The sequence below is a fragment of the Rhineura floridana genome, chromosome 3 (assembly GCF_030035675.1).
Source record: "Rhineura floridana isolate rRhiFlo1 chromosome 3, rRhiFlo1.hap2, whole genome shotgun sequence".
Lineage (NCBI taxonomy): Eukaryota > Metazoa > Chordata > Lepidosauria > Squamata > Rhineuridae > Rhineura > Rhineura floridana.
The window spans coordinates 56,519,444-56,535,371 of record NC_084482.1 but is presented as its reverse complement, the minus strand read 5'-3'; the positions used below and the strand labels follow the sequence as shown (position 1 = coordinate 56,535,371).

Sequence of the window (15,928 nt, the reverse complement as noted above, 5' to 3'; positions counted from 1 at the left end):
GAGCAGTTGTTAAAGTTGTCATGCAGGTTGGGAAACTTTGTATATAGTCAGAAGGGTTATTTGTTTCTTATTCTTAATAACAGTCCATCTGGCTGTCAGACCTCCGTTTATATGAGGAGCAGCTGCCTATTTGATTATTTTCATTTGGAAAATTATGTACAAGAAAGGCTGCAGGTAGCCTGTGTATGAAGATGTGTCAAATAGGTATTGGTGTTTTTTATTCTTAAGCACTTACGCATTTTGGCTATGCGTATGCCACTTATTAGCATACTGGCAACCAGACAAATTTTTCAGTTCTCATACTTGTGAAGCTATAGAAAATAATATAAAAATAGCATTGAAGGTAGCTAAAAATTTAACCAGTGTCGTACTTGAGAGAGAGAGAAAAAACTTACCCAAACTTCTAATCCTGGGACTTTGACCTTCTCCTAATACAGTGAAGTCTTGTATGCCTGTAGCAGTCAGGTTTGCATGTCATATTAAACCATTTATAATGTTTAACTGTGTTTTAATGCAAACAAGCAGGTGGTGCACACTGTGCAAAACTCCCTGCTTTGTTCCTCCCTTTTCCTTGGCCATACTGTGCCGAGAGCAATAAATCACAAGCCTGAATTTGTATCATTCAAACCAGAGCTCATGGTTAGTTTTTCTCCAAACAAATCACAAGCGGCAGCCAAGGTTTATTCTTGGCTTACTGCTCATGGTTTCTTTGGGGAAAACAAGCCTTGAGCCCTGGTTCAGACAACATGACAAGCCAAGGCTGGTAGTTTATTGCAGCCAGGAGCTGGGGATGAATGAAGCAGGGACTCCTGAGCAGCATGCATCAGCATTTAACCATTAGTTAAACATTAGACATGTAAGAACATAAGAAGAGCCTGCTGGATCAGGCCAGGGCCCATCTAGTCCAGCATCCTGTTCTCACAGTGGCCATCCAGGTGCCTGGGGGAAGCCCGCAAGCAGGACCCGAGTGCAAGAACACTCTCCCCCCTGAGGCTTCTGGCAACTGGTTTTCAGAAGCATACTGCCTCTGACTAGGGTGGCAGAGCACAGCCATCACGGCTAGTAGCCATTGATAGCCCTGTCCTCCATGAATTTGTCTAATCTTCTTTTAAAGCCATCCAAGCTGGTGGCCATTACTGCGTCTTGTGGGAGCAAATTCCATAGTTTAACTATGCGCTGAGTAAGAACACCAAGGCAGCCATTGTCGGTACAATAAAGCTATACTAGAGAGACATTTATGGTCACATAGAATATTGGTATGTAAAGTTCCAAATCTGCCCAACACAGTAGCTGAGATGCATCGTTGCACCAGTGGGTGCAATAGGACTTCCTCTTCTCCCTTCTGCAGTCCCCCATGCCCCCAAACATCTCTGGAGAGTCCCCAAACCCAGATTTTGGAAACATATGGGGGCTGCAGAGGAGAGGAGAGGAAGTGGAAATCTGTTGCACAAGTGGGACACAACAGTTGGACAGTGCCTAATGCAGGAGTTCCCAAACAGTGATCCATCAGTCAAGAGTGGCCTGCCAGCTTCATTCAGGTGGTTCATGGAGCATCTATAAAAAAACAATTAAAAATCACAGCGTCTAGCACAGCACATTACAATTGTTACAACAGGCAGAAAAACCATTAAATGGTCTGTGGGGAAAATGTTTGGGAACCAGTGGCTGTGTGTTTTGGTAAATAGTCATTTTGCTCTGTTAAAGCTTACATATTAAATTAGGTCCTGGGAATCACTATGTTGGGTTCCTCTGGAACAGTTTTTTAAACATATAGCTTGCACTGCCAATGTGCCTCTTCTGGATCAGCAAATACAAAGTTATGTTTCTTTGTATATGCTCTAGAACAATGGTTCCCAGACTTTTTTTTCCCCATGGACCACTTGAAAATCACTGATGGTCTTGGTGGAGCACTTAATGATTTTTCTGCTTGTTGTCACAATTGTAATGTGCTGTGCTAGATGCTGTGTGATTTTTAACTGTATTTTATATATTGTATTCTTGTATTTTATTCTTACATATTTTATTTTCTTGTATATTGTATTTTATTGTATTAGTTTGCATTCCATAGAATTCAAATAGTAATACAATAAAATAGTAGTAATAAAAGAGGCAATAAAAATACAGTTAAAATCAATATGAATATTTAATATGGATATGCCGTGGACCACCTGAATGAAGCCTAGGGACCACAATTTGGGAGTCCCTGTTCTAGAAATCAGCTGGTTTTTGTTATTTGGTTTGAGACTGGAATCTGATATTCTACATAATCCAACGCAAGCTTCAGTCTCTAACAGGAGCTGTAAGAGTTTTTCAGCGTCTGCTAGTTGTAAAATAAATGTAAATGTCTACTAGGAAGATCTTGAGGTCATTGAAATTTAAAAATTCAGACCTATACCTGAAATCTGGCAAACCAGTTCAGAGGGTGTCATTATTGTTTTTAAAAAATCTGTTAGTATTTTTAAACATGGATGACTGACTAGCCTTCACCTAAAACTGCATAGTAATCTCTTGATTCCTGTTGCAAATCTTTCCTCTAGAAGTAAAGATTTTGCCACCTTTTGGTAAGGAGTGGGATCTTCCTGTTGCTCTCACAGAAGCTGTGACGTGACACACCAGCATTGTGCATTAGTTTGAAAGGGTAGCAAACAGCTTCACTTAAAAATGGTGAAATCTTTCTTGCATATTCATGACGCTTATTGTTAGGCTGTCTCAGTATTTCCCAGAATCTGACCTTTAGCCAGCTTCTGTTTTCTTAAGAATTGTGAAATGCTGCCCAGTCACTAGAAACTTTTGTTGGCAGAAAATGTGCTTACCTAAGACAGGGTGGCTTGCTCACGAATCTGTACCCAAATGTGCATGGTTACAGTTGAGCTCCTCCTCAAGTGAATAAAGAACACATTGCTTTTGTCCTGTGGTTTTGCTTGGTAGATTTAATATTTTATGTACCATTCTAAAGAGAATGTGCAGTAAAATGACTTGCCCTTTTCAGCAGCTTACCACTTTTTTGTCTAGCCCTATACAAGTATACTATAGAAGGCTTAATATGGGGCATGTTAAAGAAGTCTCCCTGAGTGAGTGTGTGCGCCCACACTACATCACAATCTTCATATACTTAAAAGAAACCTGCAACTAATTTTATAATGCGCAACTACAGTTACATCCGTTTTGGTTAATAACAAAGGTCTTTATTTGAGGTGACAAGGGATTAACTATTAGCCTTCTCTGCCTCTTACCCCAAAATCTTATGGATGGTGAAATGCAAGAGTAGTCTACATATATAAAACACTGATATTGCATGCAAGACTCTCCCAAAGAATATCATGCATATTAACGAGAGACAGTATTTTCAACCAGAAAAATGTAAATGTACTACCTTCAAGTCAATTCATACTTAAGGCGGCCCTATGAATAGGGTTTTCATGGTATCAACTAAATCAAGGTGTGAAACTGGAGGAATGCTTGAGCTGTGCAACCAGTCCATTTCATCTCCGTTTCCTGTGTCTTGCATGCATGTAGACCTGAAAACGCAAAAGTGTCTAATGCTCCTCTTCAATTTTAAGGCATGCCTTAGACTTATTCATTCTGCTCTCTCCTCTTGCAGCTTGCCTGTTTCCAGACTTAGATGAGACTGAGAGTAAACTTTATTTTGTCTATGATAATCATCCAGTGGTTCTAACAGTTTTTTCCTTTGACATGTATATTTAATAGGACATAATTTGCAGGTGATTGTGATACTGTAATATGTGCTACATTACAAAAACAATCTCTGGGAAATTGAATAATAAGAACCCCCTGAAAATTGTCTATTACAAATTAAGGAATAGATAAATGTAGATTGATGGGGTATGAACCATCAGTTAAGAGCACTTAAGTCCCATTGATTTAGATGGAACTAATAATGGGCAGAATCCATTGTTGTGTGAGCTGATTTGTGCCGCAGGACTTCATCTTCCTGTCTTCCCCCTGCAGCCGCTTATGCACCCTCCAGATTTGCTCTGGAGGGTTTCCCAAATGGGCAGGTAGCAAATTGCTTTGGAAATTGAGGGGACTGCCAAGAACAGTTTGTAATACAGAATGGGGGTGTACTATTGAAAGAAGAGATGTCGAGTCCCACTTGATATGCCTAAAGCCACTCTTTGAAACCTAGCCATTGTGTTTTTCATACAATAAGCTATGATAAACCTTACCGTATCAAAGCTTTTTGCTAAGATTGAAGGGCATTCTGAAGTTTTTTATTATGTTTATTTTTTCAGTACTTTTAGGTTTCTATCAGACAACCAAATCTCAAATTAGTAGTCAAGTAAATCTGAAGAATTGCGAAACTAGCTCTCTGGGCCCAATAAGTCTTCATATTTTTTTTATGGCAGCTTCTCATGCAACATGGCAAAACTGCTTTACAAACAGGGGAATTGCAAGAACAGTTTGTGATAGAACACAGGAGATACATTTTTCCAAGAAAAAGTCTAGTTCTACTGGGCTAACAGACCCCTTGTAAGAGCCTGAGCAGCTCTTTATATCCCAACCTAAACATTTAATTTAACTCAGTGGTAATGGTTTGGGTCCAGACTAACTTAATTGAACTTAGTTCCCATTGAAACCTATGGGATTTAAATGAAAGTAATGCAATTAACTTGGTGGCTCAGTGATACATTTGGAAAACCTGTTGTTCCAAAACATTTAAAAAGCCTTCCAGCTATTGTAAAACAGGGTTTTTAATCTATACTTTTCATGCACGTGTTTTAAATGTCATTTATTCATTTTCAGCAACTGAAGTACACAACTTTCTTAACTTTTTTAATTGCTGTTATACAAAAAAGCATATACATTCACATACCAATAAGGAGCAAGAATACACATTAAGGCTACAATCCTATATGTATGTACCTGGGACATACTTCTTTGCATAGACATACTGGATTGTAGTATCAATGAAGTACAAAAAGAGTAATAAAACTTAACTAAACTTGGATCAAACTAGGAAAAGACACAACAATTCAACTTTTAATCTGCACACACAGAGCATTTAGTAACTACTATAGATCACTTGCCTCTTTTTTATTCTTACAGTATAGGATTTACTCTCTCTGTTCTCTCCAGAACCTGTGAACTGTGGTGCCAGCTGCTGTCTGATGCTAGATTCTAGGCTGTAAAAGCCATGGGGAGGTCTATAATGGCAATTCCTGTGGTCAGTTCATGTTTTTATTGACTTGGACTTTGACACTGAGTTTTCTTTTCTCCTTTAGGGACTGACATTGCTGCTGGAGAAGAGGTTGCCATCAAATTGGAATGTGTGAAAACCAAACATCCTCAACTCCATATAGAAAGCAAAATTTACAAAATGATGCAGGGTGGAGGTAAACATTCTCTGTGCTGATAAATCATGTGGACACTAACGTTCCAGCTATAAATTGAAGGAGGCAGATAGTGCAGAAAATGTATGCAAGTGATTGCATGGTTCCCTTCCCTGTAATGCATTAGGGAGCTGCCGCAGAATGCATTACAATATGATCCTAAACAGACCTGCTTGGAAATAATTCTCACTGAGTTCATTGGGCCTTAATCCTAAGCAAGTGTGGATAGGCCTGCAACTTTAGTCTTCATTCTCAGTGTTCTTATAGAAGGTTGAGGGTAGTTCTTGTTTACATAGCGGATTGTGAAGCTGAAAACAATTGCTTGAATAAGGATACCCAATAAGCCCGTTTGATACATGCAGTTTGAATGAGATTCAGGCCTAATACTACCACAACCTAGAGCTACAGGCTATGGTCTGAAGGCACATGAGGCCAGCACCCTGCTGAAGCTAAACAGGGTCAGGTCTAGGCAGTGCCTGGATGGGAGACTGCCTGGGAACCATATGTAAGCCGCCTTGGGTTTCTATCATGAAAACAAAGGCGGGGTATAAATGTAAGAAATAAATAAACCTGTCCAATATTAAATATAGCTCTAGTTTGTGGGCTTGCTCTCTCTTTTTTAAATCTGTAACATATTCTGAGTTGTAATCCAAGGAGTTCTTGAATTGCAGATCTTCACTGTTACATGAGAGGTTTTCATAAGAATGCGACATACATTCTTATGTTCTGACAGTAGTATCTGTCCTAGGCTGACATTCTTAAAACTAGGCAAAACTCTTTTACTGAAATGTATGGTCTTTGCACAAAAGATTACGTAGGCAAGATACTGTTTCAGTCTTGTGAACTTAGAATCATAACATAGTATAGTTGGAAAGGACCTATAAGGCCATCCAGTCCAATCCCCTGCTCAATGCAGGAATCCAAATTAAAGCATGCCTGACAGGTGTCTGCCCAGCTACCCTTGAATGCCTCCAGTGATGGAGAGCCCACCACCTCCCTGGGTAATTGGTTCCATTATCATACCGCTTTAACAGTTAGGAAGTTTTTCCAGATGTTTAGTTGAAATCTGGCTTCCTATAACTTGAGCCCATTATTCTGTGTCCTGCATACTGGGATGATTGAGAAGAGATCCTGGCCTTCCTCTGTGTGACAACCTTTCAGGTACTTGGAAGAGTGCTATCATATCTCCCCTTAGTCTTCTGTTCTCCAGGCTAAACATGTCAAGTTCTTTCCATCTCTCCTCATAGAGCTTTGTTTTCAGTCCCCTGATCATCCTCATTGCCCTCCTCTGAACCTCTTCCAGTTTGTCTGCATCCTTCTTAAAGTGTGGCATCCAGAACTGGACACATATTCAAGATGAAGCCTAACCAGTGCCGAATAGAGTGGAACTAGTACTTCATGTGATTTGGAAACTATACTTCTGTTCTGTTCTGTTCATGAGAAGCTTTCTTGTTTGGACCTATAATTTTTCTCAGTGATTGCAAACCACTTTCTTATTATTCCAAATCTACAAAATCTATCAGATCTGTTTTGCTTTATCGTAGTGTGTGGATGTGTTGACTGACAGCAGCTAGCTACATGAGCACTGATTTTGCAGGTCTTGTAATTTACTGCTCACTTTGGGTGAGGAGCATTGTCCTTTGGAGAATACCTTAGTGTGCCCTCCCCAAGATAGCAATGTTAGCAGACATTACAATTCTGCTTTGTGTTACTCTGGAAGCTACATACATAAACTTGCTTTTACTCACATGACCTTGCATTACTGAAGAGAGAACATAAGCCAAATGCAGATCTGGCTCAATTCTGCTCTGTTCTGGTAATCACTGGTCCAGCTGCTTGTGTGGTTCAGGTTCTTTTGAAGCCAGTGGCGCTCCAGGTATTACTGGACTACATCCCTGACACTTGACTATGCTGGCTGGGGCTGATGGAAGTTGGAATCTGACAACATGTAGAGGGCCACAGGTTCCCCATCCCTGGCTTAGAGTGTTCTTTACTCTGATTCTCTCTTCTAGATTTAGTTACCCAATATGATCACACAGTGTCATCAGACAGGAGGTGGGGAATGCATGGGATGTTGAAAGTAATGAGCAACCTCCCCTAATTTATTATTGGGAGAGTCTCTGGAAGCTGTAGCCAAGGTTCTGTGCTCCACAAAAAACTGTTAAGTTCTCCACCTAGAATACATAGCACATATTAAAGAAAATTCATGTACAAGGATGCCATAAAATACCTTTTGAGCACTAAGCATGCATAGCCCCCAAATTCTATCCTGTATTCTAATTTTACATCTGATAGGATTCATAGAACAACTATTGTCTTGTCCTCGTAATTGGATGTACTTGTTCCTAGATGGAAGAGGAAGATTGCATCCCTTTGGAAGCATATCTAGGATCCTCTTCCAGTTCCTCTCCCCCATCCCCCCAAAATGTTATTTTTCAGAAAGAAGAATGTGTTCTAAAACCTGTTTTGTGCTGGTATTTTCAGTTTTCACAAAATACTATAAATATTTTTCCTCTGTTCTAGTGGGCATTCCCACTATCAAATGGTGTGGTGCTGAAGGTGACTACAATGTAATGGTGATGGAGTTGTTGGGACCAAGCCTTGAAGATCTCTTTAACTTCTGTTCAAGAAAATTCAGCCTCAAGACAGTCCTTTTACTTGCTGACCAAATGGTATTAAAATCTTTGCATGTCTTGATTATTGGGTAGGAGGGCTTCCTTACTCTGTGTTCTGTAAATAATTGTCTTGCATGGCGCAAAAGCTGGGACACCTTTCCTTTAGAGGGCAAGTAGAAAGGCTACCTCTTAAGCTGTTCTTTTCATATACCAGCAAATGAAATGTGTGCAGTACAAACAATGTTTTATAAGTTATTTTTGCTGACATGAATCTGACCCATATATCTTTAAGATACGTACTTCTCCCAAAATGTATTATTCTCAGGATTGGGATGAGAGGTTATGCAGTTGGCTGTAGAACTGAATTCTAAGACATTCACCTGTTTCTGGTATGTTAAGTTGCATTCCTTATCTGTCTCTTGACATGAGGATTTGTGATTATTTTAAAAACTAGTCTGTCCCTTAAGGGATATCATCAGGTTTTACAGATTCTGCAACTTTAGGTTAGGAACCTATTGCTACTCTTGGGGGACAGTCTGGCTTTTAAAAATGATTGCAAATCCTCATGTCACGTCACTTTTACTATATTTGGCTGTAGGCTGCTAACAATGAAAACTGACTGCCCATTGGATGTAGTACACAGTAACATAACAATATTGACTAAGGAATCATCAGAACTATTAACAGCCACCTCATTTAAAGCTTTGCCCAATTTTTCTCCTGCTGCAGCAAAATTTATAACCTGAAAATTTAATATAAATCCTTAACTAGGCAATTGTTTCCCCAATATAAGTGGAAGGCATTCTTGTTGACTTGTATATTTGAAGTACAAATCAAGAACTAAACATGTCTATGAGCAGCATCTTCATTAATGGCTATTTGGGTGTTTGTATGGTTATCCCTTTTTAAAATGCTTAATTTCAGAAAAGTTGAAGTAATTTAAACAAGGGCTTAAATATTCCAACCTGTGTACTGCTATTATTTGAAGCATCTGGAATCATGCTTAGGCAAACAAATGGCACTGAAATTATCTAGCAATAGTTCTCCCCAAAGTCTGGCTCCCCCCCTGGAGGGGACTGTTGGTCTAATGTAGTAGCATTGCTGTTATGGCATAACTGTTAGGGTCAAAACTCCATCTTACCTAGTTGAAGGAGCTATAAGCATGTTGTCGTTGGCATCATCATTTCCCCCTGCTTTTCAGCTCAAAAAGACTCCCAGAGCCGCTTACAAATATCAGCAAGAAGACAGTTCTTGCCTTCAGGCTCACAATCTTAAGATACCACACAAAAGGAAAAGGGACTGGGGGAGTAATAATAAAACAAGCTCAGGCACTAGTTCTTTGTTACAAATGTTTTTGAGAGTAATGATAATTCCACCCTCTTTTTTCATCCTCCAATGTGTTAAAATCTTACCATTCTACTCATATTGTATTTACATTGTATTTAATATATTTACTTGTATTTTAACCTGTTTTATTATGCTGTACACCGCCCTGGGAGCTTATTGCTATAGGGCGGTCTAAAAATGTAATAAAATAAATAAATAAATAAATAAATAATCCGTAGTTCTGTGAGAACTAGTCCGGCTCTCTAGGACAGGCTGTTAACTTGGCTTGTCTCACCACTGAGCATTGGACCTATGCCAATGTTTTAACTGGATCTCACCTTAGGTGATTGTTCTTACTTCATAAAAGCCTCCTTGGGTTTCTATTATGAAAAGAAAGGCGGCGTATAAATGTAATAAATAAATAATAATAATAAATAATAAAAGGTCCAAGGAGGAAAACCACTTAGGTTGCAATTTTATACATGCTTACCTGGGAGTAAATCTATTGCTCTTCATGGGAGTTACTTCCGAGTTGACTTGTGTAGGATTGCACAGTTAGAAACAAGTCTGGCTTGTGGTATTTAAAAAGCTGAGTTAAACAGATAAAATAATACGCTGCACAATAAAGCAAGCAGATAGCATTTAATCTTGAACTTAGCAAAGTAGGGTTTTAATATTAGAACCCAGTTGCTTTTTGAGAAGTTTCATATACTGTCATTCTGAAATTGTGTCTTTCTGCAATTAGATTAGCCGAATAGAATATATTCATTCGAAGAATTTCATCCATCGAGATGTAAAGCCTGATAACTTCCTGATGGGGTTAGGCAAGAAGGGTAATCTTGTCTACATCATAGATTTTGGACTGGCCAAGAAATATCGGGATGCTCGAACCCACCAGCACATTCCATACCGTGAAAATAAAAACTTAACAGGAACTGCCCGCTATGCCTCTATCAACACTCATCTTGGAATTGGTGAGCTGGTAGCAGATTATTTTGGTTACTGTTGTAATGTTCTTACATAAGAGATCTGGAGAAATCAAATTGTTTTGGGTACTATGGTCTATAATTTCCTTAGGATGATCAGAAGAGGCTTAGGCTACAATCCAGCCCCACTTAACCTGCTAGTCAGCACCATCGAATCTAATAGGACTTACTTCTGAGTTGATGTGCTTAGGATTCAAGTGTTACTATACCAATTAAACAAATTAGGTCCTTGGTGCTCTAATACATGAGACCGCTTCAAACAAAATGTTGAGAGTGTTTCATCCCATAAACTTTCATTCAGACTGCCATGTTTAGGATCAGGGAAGAAATTTCCCTTCAGGCTTAGCTTGCAGAAGTTATCTCAGGATTTTTTCCTTCTGTTTGCCTCCACTTGCATGCAGACATAAAACTTGTCTTGCTAGAAGCTCTTTCCAGTGGCATAGCAACAAAGAACTCTGTTATAAGGAAGATTGTCATTCCGAGAGATATGGATTGGAAAGCACTTGATCTTCCACTGCAGCCTGTGTTTTGCATGAGAAACTTGCAACTTGGCTCAATTGTGTGAATCATCTTTAGTAACTTGCTTTGTAATTAGCTTTCCGCAGTATGTCTGTTCTTCGCACTGATGTCTGAATTGACTTGGTTGATTGCAGGACTCCACAAATGTCTTTGCAGCCTTCCCCTGAGTTCTCCATGAATTTCAGTGAATGCAGGGGAGGGGATGTCTCGTCTCACACTAGCATGGCAGAAGCAGCATAACAGAGACTTCTGCAAAAGAGTCATGCAAAATAAAAAATGATTCCGCTTCTCTCGCTTGCCCTTAGCACGTTCAGAGGATTTGGGGAAGGGACAGGCCAGAGGCTACTGTGAAAAATGGTTGACTCATAAGCCAAAAGTTGTGGACTACTGGTTGATTGGCAAGCCTGCGGGTGAATGGTTATACCTTTCTGAAGTGGTGTAGATCTATATGGCTATTTGAACAGTTTCCAGTTCTATGTGAATCTTTAGGAGTAGTTAAAAGAGTGCACCAGTTTTCCTACTGAATTTATTCACTAAAGGTTTAACTGAAGGTTAAATTAACTATTTAGCAATGTTTTTCTTGCAGATCAGATTTACATTGTGTAATTTTTGCTTTAAACATATTTGAAACATTTCACCAGATGATAGAACCTAATGGCTCCACTCTTATACTCCTTGTAGAACAATCTCGCAGAGATGACTTGGAGTCCTTGGGCTATGTACTCATGTATTTTAACCTGGGCTCCCTCCCCTGGCAGGGATTGAAGGCAGCTACAAAGAGACAGAAATATGAGCGCATCAGTGAAAAGAAAATGTCCACACCCATTGAGGTTTTGTGTAAAGGATACCCTTGTAAGTTTCTTCTCTGAACTAGAAGTCTTAGATAATTTTTCAAAACTAACTTTTCATTGAAGCTTACATTAACCTAATGTCACATCTTCTGTTACATCTCCAACTTAGAAATTATTCTAGCACTTATCTATATATACTAACTGTTTCTTGTATTGGGTTAACATTTCATTTAAACATTGAATGTATGCTGTTTGAATACACTGTAGAAAACTTCCTTTCCCCCCTTTATACCTCCCCTTTTTTCAAGGACCTACATTTCTATGGATTTTTCCCTACCTACAGTGTGTGTTCATCATGGTAAACTGCCCATTGCATACCAGAGAAAATTAGTTGCGTGATCAGTCAGTACATGTGCACACACACCGTACCTAAGTTACCCATAGCTGCAAACAAGGCAGGGACTGAGTTTAATGCACACACTGTAACTTTTTTCATAGATTGCTTTTGCCCTTTAAATTGGAAAACAGGAAGTGTTCAGTTAAACAGTGTTGTCTAATAGTGTTAATACCCCCATTTTCTGAAAGAATTGACAAGCTCTTCTTTTTAAAAAGTGTCTATGTGTGTGTATCCTATCTTTCCTCCAAGAAGCTTAAAGTGGCGTACATGTTTCTCATCTCCATTTTATCTTCACAACAACCCTGTGAGGAGGGTTAAGCTAAGAAACAGTGACTGACTCAAAGTCTTCTGATGAATTTCATAGCCAAGTGGGGATTTGAACCCTCATCTCCCAGACCTTAGTCCAACCTTGTGCTAATCACTATACACACCAGCTCTCTATATTGTTTGTACCTGAAACTGACTAGAATCCAGCTTTCTCCACTCCTTTGTAGGCTGCCTCTGCCATTACAACATCCTGGTGATGATACAATAGCGATCACGGAGGAACTATCAGTATGTGAAAAAGTATATCACTTTGGGGCAAACTGATCACTTGAAACAGTTCAGAGTTCTGTCATCTCAGTTGTTATACAAAGCATTGACCAGTACTTTGGAAACAGGGTGAACTGATGGATCTGGACTGGATCTTTTTGTTTGCACTGGCATTGTGATATTATCCATATTTCTCATTTCATTTCAGCTGAATTTGCTACATACCTGAATTTCTGCCGCTCATTGCGTTTTGATGACAAACCAGATTATTCATATCTAAGGCAATTATTCAGAAACCTCTTCCACAGACAAGGCTTCTCCTATGACTATGTATTTGACTGGAACATGCTGAAATTTGTAAGTAGCCAGTACCTGCTAATTTAATTTTTTAACTGTGAAAGCTGTGTGTCTATGAAAGTTTGACCTTGTTATTTAAATGCAATGTTTGGAAGGCCTACTTTACCCTACAGCCTGACTAAGCTCAACTTTAAGAACAAATTGGATGTTTAATGTTGGAAATGAAAAATGGATACTCCGTAGTGCTGCTTCATGTTTGTAGCAAATGGTAACCTGCTGTGAGCTGTCACAGGCAATGACATTGAAACCAGTTTTATCCCTGTAATATAACTAATTAGTAAAGTATTGAATTAAGACTGTAAATCTGCAAGTGCTTTTGTGGGGAGAATGCCACATTGAATACAATGGATTGTATCCAGTGCTAGTCCTACTCCAAGTTGGACTAGCTGTAGATGCAACCCAGTGTGATTTGCTTCTTAGTAAACTTGCTTGGGATTTCCTTGTAAATCCTTGAAGACTGGTGGGGAGGGTCTATGTATTTGATTGGCCGCTTATAACCTATCCTTCTGTAAATAAAAGTTGATTAGCTGATGTTGTCTCATTGACTGGCTGCAGGGAGGTAGTGCATTTTTATCATAATTGCTCTGCTGGACCAAATAGGTTCTCTGGGTGTTTTTTTATTTGAAATTACCAACAGGCATGGAAACGATTGTAGAATCATTTCAACATTTATTATATAACTGCAAAAGCTACTATATTTAATTGGATGGTTAGCATGAGATTGATTAATTTTAGAGACATACTATCAACCTGTAGCAAACTCGAAGCAAACTTGCAACCTGTAGCAAATCTCTTTGTTGTAATTGGCAATGGTTGTTATAAAGGCAAGGAAGAAGAAAAAAGCAGATTAGAAGGGAGAACTGTACTTAATTTGCAGACTTTTGGTTTTTTTACTATTTTTTTCAAACGGCTACATATGAGATATGGCCCAATAATTGTGATGTGCTTTTCTCACTTTTCAGATTCAATATGTCATTCTTTGTGACTTGCATCCATCTTTTGCCCTTCCCTCATGGAGAAATCTACTAGACTTTGCCTACTGAATAGTGTCTGTATCTGAGTGTTACTCATCCTTTCTTCCCCAAATGTGAAGCAAGTTGATGTCACACCATTCTATTCTATCTGCAGCATGTTTACATTACTGGCCAAAAAAATTGCGTCTGGATCAGCTTAGTACATTTTAGGTTTGCCAAGAGCGTTTTGGATCCCTGAGAATCCACTCTGTGAGGCAGGAACCCTCCTGTTGTCTTGTTGGGTGACCATGTGGTGTGGCTGCCGTACCTGTACTTGGAGTCGAAGCTGCATTGTATCACTTCTGTTTAACCCATGTAGAGTTATATTTCTTCATTTGGTATATGATTATGAAGAAGGATTTTGTACATACTTTTTATTATTTATTTATTTATTGCATTTGTATACCGCCCCATAGCCAAAGCTCCCTGGGTGGTTTACAACAATTAAAAACACCATAGATCATAAGCATAATAGTTATCTTCAGTTCGTCATCAGGGAATGACATTGTTCTGTTAAAAATTGGCCCATGCTGCTTTCTTCTACCACTGCTGTCATTTCCAAAAGTGTTGGTTTTAATCATTTGTTGATCAACACTAAATGTAACGGTCAGCTTCTTTGATTTTTTGCCATTGGCTTTAATGTAGTCTTCTAAGCTCTGTTTTTGTTTTGATTGATTGATTTGTAATATTTATATCCCACCCTTCACCACATGGTCCCAGGACAGGAATACATACGTAGTGAAACAATAAATAAAATGGCTGTAAAACCCAGTATACATAAATCTGTTAAAAACAGCAACAACACTTATGGAAGCAGGCTATCAGAGTCAGCTGCTCATAACACGAAGCCTCACCCACTCCCGAAGGCAAAGAGGTGCATCTTCACCTGTCAACCCAGCAAATAACACTGGTGCAAGATGCACCTCAGGGGAGGTAATTCCATAGGTGGAGAGCCGCCACAGAGAAGACCCTCTTATACACCTCTGCCCCCTGTACTTCACTTGGTGGTGGAAGCACAAACAGGGCCTCCCTTACAGATCTTAATGCCCAGCCAGGCCAATATGGAAGGTGTAATTCCTTCAGATATTTGGGCTCCAGGTTGTTTGGGGCTTTATACGCTAGCATCAGCACCCTGAATTGGGCTTTGGAGCAATGTGGCAACCAGTGTAGTTCTTTAAGGGACAGTGTTATGAGGTTTCCTAGCATCCATTTTGTTTCTGAAGTGTTCGTTTCCAGTCTAATTTCACACTATCTGTTCCAGCTGTTGCATTTTCCTCTCTAATTCCAATGTATCATTAGCAAATACGCAGACATCAGCAGAAGGTTAAATGTGTTAGGTATTCACTGTCAATGTTTATTTCACACTGTGCTTGTTTTGTTGTTTTATTAAAGTGATTCCAGAAGTGCAGCGTATGGTTGCAGGGAAATTGTTGCTTTGCCTCACACCTTTTGCAAACATGGATGCAGCATGGATCACTGAATAGCATGAACTCTGTAGTACAGTTTTTGTTTGTTCAAGCAAGTCATTATTCATCTTGACAGTACTGAGACCGTGGAGTACATTGACAATGGCATTGAATTCAATGGAGTAAAAATATTTTTTTATTGTTGACAAAGGCCAAGAACATAAGAAGTGTAACATTCTCACAGTGGCCGACAAGATACCTGTGGGAAGCCTACAAAAAGGACCTGAGCATAACAGCACTCTCCCCACTTGTGCTCCTCAGCAGCTGGAATTCAGAGGCATGCCACCTCCAATATTGGAAGTAGCTGCCAGTACCTGTTTTTCTCTCTCTCTACTCTCATTAGTTGCCAGATTAAATGTTCGTGGTCAGTACCTAAGAGTCATCAACAGAAATCCATTTTTCTTTTATGTGTAGCTAGAAATTGTTTTTAATATGATTTACAGTGCAAATGAATTTAGGTTGAAATAAGAGGAAGGGAGAGGGCCAGTGTGGCCTAGTGGTTAGAATGTTGGACTATGCCCTGGGAGACCAGGGTTCGAATCCCCACACAGCCATGAAACTCGCTGGGTGACT

The 15,928-nt window shown here is 39.3% G+C and overlaps 1 protein-coding gene across 4 annotated transcripts in view; it reads left to right on the top strand.

Moving 5' to 3' along the window:
- The window catches only part of CSNK1D (casein kinase 1 delta), a 42,267-nt gene that overhangs the window by 1,923 nt on the left and 24,416 nt on the right, over positions 1-15,928 (top strand). For all 4 annotated transcript variants that reach the window (XM_061615983.1, XM_061615984.1, XM_061615982.1 and 1 more), the window contains exons 2-6: positions 5,244-5,354; positions 7,875-8,023; positions 10,038-10,266; positions 11,479-11,649; positions 12,728-12,876. In XM_061615983.1, coding sequence (XP_061471967.1) covers positions 5,244-5,354; positions 7,875-8,023; positions 10,038-10,266; positions 11,479-11,649; positions 12,728-12,876 — 809 coding nt within the window. The remainder of the gene's footprint in view (positions 1-5,243; positions 5,355-7,874; positions 8,024-10,037; positions 10,267-11,478; positions 11,650-12,727; positions 12,877-15,928) is intronic.